At 36.9% G+C, this 11,678-nt stretch overlaps 1 protein-coding gene across 1 annotated transcript; it reads right to left on the bottom strand.

Moving 5' to 3' along the window:
- Positions 1-2,182: 2,182 nt before the first annotated feature.
- On the bottom strand, positions 2,183-11,669 carry gabarapl2 (GABA(A) receptor-associated protein like 2). The gene is made up of 4 exons (XM_048159622.1): positions 11,473-11,669; positions 10,724-10,779; positions 7,055-7,227; positions 2,183-2,650 (listed from the first exon to the last, which is right to left on the bottom strand). Exons 1-4 carry the CDS (start codon positions 11,504-11,506, stop codon positions 2,560-2,562), a joined length of 354 nt encoding a protein of 117 aa, XP_048015579.1. The 5' UTR covers positions 11,507-11,669; the 3' UTR covers positions 2,183-2,559.
- Between the last annotated feature and the right edge of the window lie 9 nt (positions 11,670-11,678).

Here is an 11,678-nt window from a genome sequence, read left to right as displayed (position 1 = left end):
ATAATATCAAAGTCCCTTTAAAACAAGCCATTTCACTCGGCGGCCATCTTTGAAACGCCTCTTGGGCATCCAAGTGCAGCCTATGTCTTTGAATGAGGAAACATCAAATTCTCTAAAGCTGTTTGTCAAGTTTTCGATTTAAATTTCATATTTGAAATCACCAATGAAATCTGACAACTGTCTAATAAATTTTGTTTCTAAACGCTCAAATCATGACAAAAAACTATTTTTCAGGCTGGAACGACCTAATGCGCATGCGCAGTCCTAAATACGCGTCTCTTGTGCCTCATTTCAGAGGCGCGAGTCTGCCTGTTTCTATAGAAACCGGAGCTTCCAACGGCCGCTGCAGTGACGCGATTGGCTCTTATTTAGAAGCCGGGACTTATTCCACCATTTTGCGCGTTGCACTTTCTCCCATTCAGAGTAATACGAGTGACGCGTCTTGTGTTATTCTGTAGTCTTTGATAATATACAATGCCACATTGTGCGGCATTTGGTTGTAATTTTCAGTCGATATGCAACAAGCGATGCAAGTTTTCACTGCTTTACTAGCTATAAGTGGCGAAAAGAATGGAGAGCTGTGAAGAATGTAGACAAATAAAACTTACTAAAGAGCCGCATCTTTCTTCTTTCCACTTTATTGACAAAGATAGAGCAAAACAAAACACCGACACAAATTAGAAAAACGAGAATTTAGTCTAAAACAAGAATTTTTAGAGAAATGTCTGAGGATTTCGATATAAGAGGAGTTTGTTGCACAACCCTATTTGTTTTAATCATAGACTGTAAAAAAATATATGGATGATGCACCTTCAATCTCTTCCACTGTAGTAAGTGAAGCCGCCAGTGTGCCAATATGGCGCTGACATATTGAGTCTGGAGTCTGCGCATAGTGAACGTGGAGCCTGAGTTTGCGCAGTAGTGAGCACGAAGTGGAGCCGCGATATCAAGGTCCCGCCCAAACTCATTTCGATGTGAAATAAACAATTATGGAAATGTAGAAATTATAGCTCCAATCACCTCGTGAAGATCCAGAAAAAAGTCTGTTGGTCACCAGGTTTTCACAACAAAACCCGCCCAATTGCTTCTCAAAACTATCCCAAAACTAGCCTAATGGCATTTCAGGGGGGTCACACGGTAAAAATCGCATTCCGGGGGGTAGAATTCTCATTTTTGGTGGGGCTCCCCTGGTAAAATTCGCATTCCAGGAACTAAATATCACGTTATTTGGGTCGATTCAACCCGCGGACATGAAAAACAACCTGCGGCAACCGTGTAAAAGTAGCCCAATTCCACGGGAAAACCGCGGACTAGGCAACACTGCTTATGATACTCCTACATCTTATGTCATACAACTCGACTCTCATGAACGCGTGTACGGCCGTTACCAGAAGCTAGTGATTATAGTCTATAAAGTTATAAATATGGATATTTTCTTACAAAAACACTTCACTTCAAAAGGCCTTTATTAATCCCTGGAGTCGTATGGATTATTTTTATGATGGACGGATGCGCTTTTTTGGGCTTCGCAATCTTGATTACTATTCACTCCCAAGAGCCAGAATGTGTTTTAAATGTAACTCAGATTGTGTTTGACTGAAAGAAGATCATATACACCTAGTATGGCTTGAGGGTGAGTAAAATATGGGATATTTTTCATTATCCAATTTAAGTGAAAAACTATTGTATCGTATGACACTTTCATAGTACTTATTTGTAGATTGAAAGCCCCTGGTCATGAAGTGCATTAGTGGTATGAGAAAGAGTAGCTTGTACATTCTGCAAATATGGGTTTAGAATAACAACAGGTGAGTTTTCATTATCGGGTGAACTTTGCTGAAGTTTAAAGTGCATTCATTTTGTATAGGTTTGTAGTTTTATTACTAAAAGGAAGGTTCAAACAAAAATGGAACTTCTGTCAGTTACTTATTCCAAACCTGTATGACTGACTGACTTCTGTGGAACCAAACAAGATATTTTCTTTTATTTTTTTTTAATACAATATCTATACATTTTCTCTATACTATAGAAGTTAATTGGGTCCAATGTTGCTTGGACTCCATTGCCTTTCAAAATATATTCCACAGAAGAAAGTCATGAGGGTAAGTAAATGATTGAATTTTTGAAAACGATCCCTTTAGGATAGTGGTAGGTATTTGTCAATAAATCATCTTGACGATTGTTTTTTTTTTTTTTTTTTTGATTTTGGTTTTTATTGGTTAGGTCATCCAGCTACCTTACCGTTCAATTATCTTAAATACATAATTTACAGGGGGAAATACAGATAAATTAAAACATTAAAAGTTACTATATATTCTCAGTGTCAAGATTAAGCGTCTGTAATAATACTGCAACACCATTCACCAAAAGAAGAAAAATCACTAATGGAGTCAATCTCTTTCAGAGCACAATATGACAGGTGACAATAGAGGTACAAACACATCTGCTATGGGATTATTTCACAGATGAGTCGATCCTGTTTCCAACCACAGAACAATCGAGCTAGTCCAAAAGAAACGGGAGTGAAGTGTTGCACAGCCGGGGGTGATGCAGGGGATCTCAATATCCAAATGTGTTCTCTCCACTGTAGGCCACGTACAAAAAGCCGTCCTCGTCTTTTTCTTTTTCGTAGAGCTGCCCCATAGTCAGACTGAAACCAGAATGTAGATCATGTTTTGACATACTTTTATCCAAACAGATGAATGTATTAAATTTAAGAAAACATAACTATGAATATGAGGATTGTCATTACAATAGTCTGTTACTATAGTCAACTTTCATCTTGAAGTTTCTCTTTTCCTATTTCATGATTTATTGGGTTAAAGAACCAAAAGTTATAGGTTAAAGAGCATAACACTGGCTCCACTGAGTTCCAGTGTTTAGTTACATATAGATTTTTGTATTTCATTAGAGGCCAAGCATCGAAGGTGTGTAGGCAACTATTGTAACCGTTCTTCTTCTTTTTCTTCCACTCTGGGAGTCTATGGCAGCCTATAGCACCATTTGCGGGAAACTTAAGAAATTTGGCACACTGATAGATAAGTCTCAACATTAACCACAGCTCATTTGGAAACTCTAGCTCAATCCCTCTAGCTCCACCACCTGTCCAAATTCTCACTCATGTTTATGCTAATAACTTTTGAACTCTTGGGCTAGAAACGAAATTGAATTTTCCTTCATGAAAATGTTCCCACCATTTTGAATTTTGCTATAAAAAAAAAAATACTTTTTCGAACTCCTAGGCTGTTGCTCTGATTTTCACAAAATTTGAACCAGATCATCTTCAGACAATGGCGACAAAAAGTTCAATTCAAGTTGATTTGTCAAACCGTTTCCGAAAAACGTGCAAATGAATTTCACGTAGCGTTTGCAAAAATAGACGCAAGGCTGTATCTCCTCAACACTTTATCGTATTTAAACAAAACTGACATGACCTGACATGACATGCTGCATTTCGGCGCAGCTCCACCTACTGGTTCGGAAATACGAAAAATGGCTATTTTTGCTTATAACTTCTGAAAGGTTTGTCATAAAAGTGATCTTGTTAGATTCGGGGTGTCATGCCAAGTCGAATGATATCCAATATTCCCATATCAGCCGTTTTAGGCGTTGGCCATTTTTAATTTTGCAAAAATGCTGTATTTTACGAATGCATGAACACATCATTACTAGGAATGCACCGATAACATTTTTTAAGGACCGAGTACGAGTACCGATACCGATGCCTATAGACCTTATTTACCAGAGAAAGAAGCACGCCGCCATCTTTATAAAATTGTCTTTGAACTTCCGTTTTGCGGTAGCTCTGTACATTTCTATGGCATCGCTGTCAAAGAATAATTAGTTGGTTAAGTGGATTTACTTGTTGTAGAGTTAATGAAAATTATCATGAGCATTGTTGTTTAAAGCATATGTCTTAACAAATGTCAGTAGATCGGGAAGATTTTAAAACGAGCAGTTCATTCATAAATGTAAGATCGCGCTGTAAATACAAACCGGAAGTCAAAAGACAACGAGCGCAATGCTGAAAAGGGGCGGGACTACATAAGGTCTATACGTTTATTAATTTCTCTCTCTCGTTCTCTTTTTTTTTTTTTTTTTGGTGATGTTGCAGTGTTCTAAGCACAATACAGTGAGACTAATGAATGTAGGACAGCTTCTTTATTATTACTCCAATGAAAAAAGTAATAATTTTTAAGTGCTTGTCACAAACTTAAAGAACAAAAATTTCACAGTGTCCAATAACCTTCTAAGGGCATAATTACTAATATATATAATTTTTGTTATATAAAAAGAAATTTACAAATTACAAACAATACAACAAATACTATAAAGATACAAATTAAATAAACTTTTTTTTTCAGATACAGTAGGTTTATTTACCATGTATACATTTATTTACTGTGACAAATATAGGCTACGGTCCCTTTAAGACCGAATCCATGGATACTGACACATATCCTGTTTTCTCCCAAATGTTTACGCCGACTTAAGCCATAACCGTCTGTATTTACGTGAGATACTCCACATGATGGACTTTTTAACAACTGTGTGTGCAAGAGAGAGCAAGAAAGAGAGCGTGCTTCTGGTCTGTGTCATTCAGCACGATTCCGCCTATCCCGCCTTCACTAATCGATAACGAATTGTGACTGAAAGCATGCAGTTCGCAATGTGTGTTGTCATCATTATATTTCCACTCCTCTGAGGCTGACATTGTTTCTGCTGCTGCCGCCGGTGTCTCTGTGCACTGAAAATTTTGTCACGTGAGGTATCGGTCTTTGGTATCGGGGGTATTTTTACGAGTACAAGTACACGAGCTTGGTATCGGGCCAATACCGATACTGGTATCGGTGCATCCCTAGAAATATTTACATGCTTATATAACTTTGAATGTGGTTGACTTATTTTCACAGCAGTCATCTCCTTAGATTGCTGAATCCTTGCCGAGTCCAACGATACCAAACATGCTAGGTTTCGCCTTATGGTTAGTGCAACATTGTGATTTAGCGTATAAACAACATTCGCAAATATCTTAGAAACCGTTAGTCCGATTGAGACGAAACAACCGTAGGAAAATCCGAAACATAGGTCATTGACTTTATGCTAATGGCTAAATGTCAAACTTTTTGAAAGCGGCAAAAAAAATGCAATCAATGTTTTTTTTTATGTGTTCATACATATAAATGTCTTTAACTCCTAAACGAAATGAGATATTTTCACCAAATGTGACACGCTTGTTTATGGAGGCACTCTGAGGACACACAAAAAAGTGGTGGGACTGCACCACTTGGTGGCAGTATAATTGAACAAAACATGATTGGCAAATTGGCAAGCAGTGTCTTCGTCAGCAGTTGCTATCACAGTCCATTATGACATTGTTGGTCTGATGCCAGCTTCCTTGTTTGCTTTTGTCATGCTTGGCCTCTTAATTGCTGCTTGCAACTATATTTTTAAGTATGTTTATTTTTTCTGTTGCATGTCATGACAAATTTATGTGCACTTAATGAAAGATATGTAATCGGCTATTTTGTGAAAATCACTTTAAAAATGAAATCAAAAATATATTTGACACAATGAGTGATAGGCAAGGAAAATTACAAAAGGAGGAGGCCCCAATGTCAATGAATACCTCTGAACAGATTATAAAAGAAAATAATTCATTGCTCAATCAACTCTTACTTTTCCCTTCTGTAGCCTGTTTTGTCAAAGTTCAGTGAGCTGTAACCTCCAAGCTAAAGAATATCAGGTGAGTGTATTTGAGATGGCAGGTGGGGGAGGTAAATAGAGATTACTCAGGATTTAACTGGAGGATGTTGGGTGTGACCTGCGGCGTCACTGAAAGATATTTCACTTGGCCTCCTTCCATTTCATATGAAATCCGATGCCATATCTTTAGTTACAGGACACAATCACAGCCGTATATAGTTTCATTAGTTTGAATGCTGCATGTTCAGAATGTACTTCAAGTTAATCTACATTGTGTATGAGGAAACACTAGATTCCTGCAGATGTTTCAGTAAACTGAATTCCTACAGCTGTAATTGCCCGGCAGGAGCGTCATTGTCCTCTTTACTTCCTGGAATGTTTGCCATGATATGTGTGGGTGCAAATGTTGTGCCTCTAAAAAGTTTTCACCCCCTTCTCAGATTGTAAATGGTTATTATTATTATTATTATTCAGTAAAAACATCTCAATTAAATTTCCATATAGCTTTATATAGATATAATGAAAAGTCAAGTTTTTGTCATGTGGAAATATTTTCCAAACAGTGTTTTTCACCTGGCTTGTTGTCCTTCCACTTTAAGTTTACCGTCACCATAAATTTTGTAATACATAAATAAAGAAATCTGAGACGAGTTGAAATTATTTTCAGTGGTAATAGACATCATGCCCAAATGCTGTTAATCGCATCACAGATGTCTTGCATCAGGTTTTCTCTGTATTTTACAGTGTCTGCCCCCACAAGCCTTCAAGGGTCTCAACACAACAACATAATGCCATCATGGTGTGTTTCTGATGGTGTGTTTACACCAGACATGGCTAAAAAGGTGTGATTTTGGTCTTGTCAGATCATAGAACCTTCTAGCTGGCTTCATTCTTTTCCCACATATTTTCTGGGAAACTATAACTGGATGTCATATGATCTTTGGCAACAGTGGCTACTCTTTGCCAAGCTCTGACTAGTTGAAGCTTGTAACTCTTTCTCTTGCTGGCCTCTTGAACGGTCACTCAGTTTTTGAGGACAACCTGCTTTTACTGCTTTTCCATTTCTTAATTATTGATATGAGTGTATTTTAAAGGATATTCAGTGGTTTGTGGCGTTACTTAGAGCTCTTTTTTCATTTGTTCATGTTAGATCTGCCATTATCAACCTTATTTTTAGCATAAGATTGAGCACAGACATTTTTAACTTTAAAGTGTGAGGCTTCCTGTGTCATCTGCTTCCTGTTCATGCAACCGATGCTGTAATCACAAACCATGTGCATGTCCAGGGGGTGAAAACTTTTTATAGAAACAGTAATTAATCATTGTAATAAATACAGCATGATTTTACCTGGACTGAGGGACAGTTTTGTCGACAAAGAGGAATATGGCTTTTTCAGAAGGCAGTTGGATCCGCTTTCTGATGATCCACATGAACTGAGCCACTGTGATGTCAGATGGGACCAGATACTTCCGCTTGTCAATGTCCACAATCTGTGAACCAGATACTTTCTCTACAATAACCTGATCAACACAAGAAAGAGCAGTTACATTTAATTATACGTTTTGAATATGCATTTATAAAGCCCTGAGGCAATGATGTGATGTGAAGTTACTTTATGGTATGACTGCCACACACAGAATCAACAATAAATATAGCTGCAATCAGCAATTACGGGGCCAAGCAAAAAGCGGCACAACAAGCCAGCCAACATGGCTCGGAGCACTAGACCAACTGCAACAGTGAGCAATTAAAGACCTATTAAGATCATTGTAGGCAAATGAGCTGAAAAATCATATATACAGTCAATTATAAAGATTTACCAATAGGTGGTGCTGTTACCAAATTAATGTGGTATGGTCAGAGTGAGGTAACAATAACGCTCAGTAAGGACATGACTCCTGTGAAAATAAGTCAACTAGATCAAAAGATATAAGCATATGAAAAAAAACACACTAGGTGGCGCTGGTGTGAAACTTCTCAGGCTTCTTCAGGGCATCGTGCTGATGACCCATACCGAGTTTTGTGATGATACGCTAATGCGTTCATAAAATACAGCATTTTAGTACAAAATTCAAAATGGCCGACATGGGAATATTGGATATTATTCGACTCAGCATGATGCCCTGAATCTAACGAGACCATATTTATGATTTTTGGACAAACCCATCAGAAGTTAAACGCTGCAGGTTGCCTCAGGTCATGCTTGTGATGACGTGTACCCAGTTTGATCTAAATACGATAAATGTTGTGAAGATATAGCCTCAAGTCTGATTTTGCAAGCTTATCATCGAATTCATTTGTGAAGTTTTCGAGAACGGATGGATCTATCAAAAAGCTTTTGATATCTTTTTGCAAGCATGGTCTGAAGATGATCTGGTTCAATTTTTGTGAAAATCTGAGTAACACCCTAGGAGGAGTTCGAAAAAGTAGGTTTTTCGGAAAATTCAAAATGGCGGGAAAATTTTCATGATGGAAAATGACGTCATATGGTGCAAAGTTATTAGTTATTAGCATAAACGTGAGTGAAAGTTTGGACAGCTGGTGGCGCTAGAGGGATTGAGTTTGAGACCCCAAATTTGCTATGGACACAGTTGAGACTGGCCTCTATCAGTGTGCCAAATTTCACAACGCATACGGTTCTATGGGCTGCCATAGATTTCCTGAGCGGAATAATAATAATAAGAAAACTACCGATTACAACGATTACTACGCACCTTCGGTGCTTGGCCCTTAAATATATTCTAGTCACACCAAGAGTGAAATGAATATGAAAAGCAAATTCACTCCAGCACAATAGATGGTGCAACACACTTTTCAGATGGTCTGTCAAGCTCAACACTAATTTTAGCAATAAATATAAAAAGAAAACACATACATCAGGTTTTTAAAGGAACACTCAATTTTTTTGAAAATAGGCTCATTTTCCAACTCCCCTAGAGTTAAACAGTTGATTTTTACTGTTTTTGAATCCATTCAGCTGATCTCCGGGTCTGGTGGTATCACTTTCAGCATAGCTTAGCATAGTTCATTGAATCTGATTAGACCGTTAGCATCTCGCTCAAAAATGACCAAAGAGTTTCGATATTTTTCCTATTTAAAACTCGACTCTTCTGTAGTTACATCGTGTACTAAGACCGACGGAAAATGAAAAGTTGTGATTTTCTAGGCCGATATGGCTAGGAACTATACTCTCATTTCGGCGTAATAATCAAGGAACTTTGCTGCCGTACCATGGGTTCAGCAGGCGCAATGATATTACACAGCGGCTGTTTGCACAGGGAGTGTGCCTTGCAACCATGGAGACATTTATGAGAGACGCTGCGTAATATCATTGCGCCTGCTGCACCCATGGTACGGCAGCAAAGTTCCTTGATTATTACTCCGGAATGAGAATATAGTTCCTGTAGGGTGTAGAGTTACAGTCAAGCTATTTTAAGGCATGAAGAATTTTGTTCACAGGAAAAATACTTGAAATGTCATTTTGGAGATCAAAGATGAGTTTTAAAGGATAAAATTATTGACTACAGGGGGACTTTAATGTCATTTTCTTTATGTATGGTGGAATTTAATACAAGTTACTGCAAAAACATTCAGTGTTCGTTCACTGTTTTCTAAAACTGTATTTTCATCCATTTTGTTTTTCCTTTTTTTTTTTTTTTACCTCCGTCCAGTGTCTTTCATAATCATATATACTTAACTACAAGCATCACTAAATGAATTGTTGAACCCAACTTTTACATATGTTATGGTTTCTTATCTTAAAATGTAACTGCATTAACTACAATAAAAAAGTCATGTATATTATATTTAAAAAAAACCTTTAAATTGCAAGAATACTGGCAGCAGGACAAACGTGTTGGCAGAGCAAATAACTCACTAATTTCAGGTTATGTCTGTAGTTCACATTTTCTGGGCTTGTGCTTAATATGGCTTAATTACTTCATTCATCTTTATTTCCAGTGTAAGATCCTTTGATGTTTAAAGGGTTAGTTCACCCAAAAATGAAAATAATGTCATTTATTACTCACCCTCATGCCGTTCCACACCTGTAAGACCTTCGTTCAACTTCGTAACACAAATTAAGATATTTTAGTTGAAATCCGTTGGCTCAGTGAGGCCTGCATTGACAGCAAAGACATTTCCTCTCTCAAGATCCATAAAGGTACTAAAAACATATTTAAATCAGTTCATGTGAGTACAGTGGTTCAATATTAATTTTATAAAGCGGCGAAAATATTTTTGGTGCGCCAAAAAAACAAAATAATGACTTACGTGTCGTTTTACAAAATACAAAATAATGTGTCAAACCGCCAAACTGCTGAAATCACGTGACTTTGGCACTTCGAACCGCTGATTCGACACAAAAGATTCATTATGCTCCGAAGCTTCCTGAAGCAGTGTTTTGAAGTCGGCCATCACTATATAAGTCATTATTTTGTTTTATTGGCACACCAAAAATATTCTTGTCGTTTTATAATATTAATATTGAACCACTGTACTCACATGAACTGATTTAAATATGTTTTTAGTACATTAATGGATCTTGAGAGAGGAAATGTCATTGCTGGCTATGGAGGCCTCACTGAGCCATCGGATTTCATCAAATATATCTTAATTTGTGTTCTGAAGATTAACAAAGGACTTACAGGTGTGGAACGACATGAGGGTGAGTAATAAATGACATTATTTTCATTTTTGGGTGAACTAACCCTTTAATGCTCGTTGAAAAACAGCTTTCAGTGCATTGGCGCCATGAAACACTCTGATATGTGTATCTATCATTGCATGACAAAGACAAAAAAAAAAAATCAAAATCTTGTTTCTCAGTGCGCGTGTTGTTCACATTTGGTTTGGAAATGCTGTCACTGTCTAGATTTGAAAGGGTGTGTGCTGTTGTCTAGATTTTCCTCAATTATGCAATAATGCAAATCAGTGATACGCTTTGTTACTATCACACATCATTGTAAATGATAAAACAAAGAAGGCTATTGTTGAACTTTTCACATGTATACTCACAGGAACTCTGTCTGGGTATTTGTTGCGGATTTTGGCTGACTCCACACACCTGTGCTCTAAATGACAGATGCAAAAGAAAAGACATCGATCAGTCTACATGCAAGCTCAACATTCAGTGCTCTTTGCATCATTAATATTCATTAGTGTTATGAACTGCACTCACTTGAATTCTCATTGGTCACCACACTCATCTGAATCATTACATACATATACATACACACATATATATATACATACATATGCATATATATATATATATATATATATATATACACATATATACATATATATACATATATATATATATATATACATACATATACATATATACATACATATACATATATACATACATATACATATATATATATATATATATATATATATATATATATATATATATATATATATTTAAACACTGACAATTACAAAAGCATGTGACTGGGATATATGTGAATATATTTGCATGTCATATATGGTTGATAAACAAGTGACATGCTAAATGAAAGGAAAAGCAACAACACCAGAGACAGACTGTCAGACTACGGTGTAATCTCGGTTTATTAACGTTATTAAATCGTTATGATGAGCAAACAACAGGCCTAACATAAGCAAATGAATAAATTGGGTCTTTTTAGATCAAAATAGCAGGTTGACGTAATAAAAACATCGGTTTGACAAACAGATCAATAATTACACGTATCTGACAGGCCGTTGTTGATAATAACATGCCATTTTCGATGAATTACCCAGAGAATGGTCCTCTTTAAACATCCATTTCATTTTTGCAGAGGTATTGCTCGAAGAGCGATCTGTTAGTGAAAATATCTGATGATTTAAAGTCAATCAAATGTTAAAACTAAAAACGTCAACAACAGCAGCAGACATTCGTCTTCAGACGAGCCGTAATGACGTCACCGCGGGAGCGTACAGTCCGCTCCGTCAGGGGAGGTTA

The sequence above is a fragment of the Megalobrama amblycephala genome, linkage group LG15 (assembly GCF_018812025.1).
Source record: "Megalobrama amblycephala isolate DHTTF-2021 linkage group LG15, ASM1881202v1, whole genome shotgun sequence".
Lineage (NCBI taxonomy): Eukaryota > Metazoa > Chordata > Actinopteri > Cypriniformes > Xenocyprididae > Megalobrama > Megalobrama amblycephala.
The sequence above is the reverse complement of the archived record's forward strand: the minus strand, read 5'-3'. Positions and strand labels throughout refer to the sequence as shown.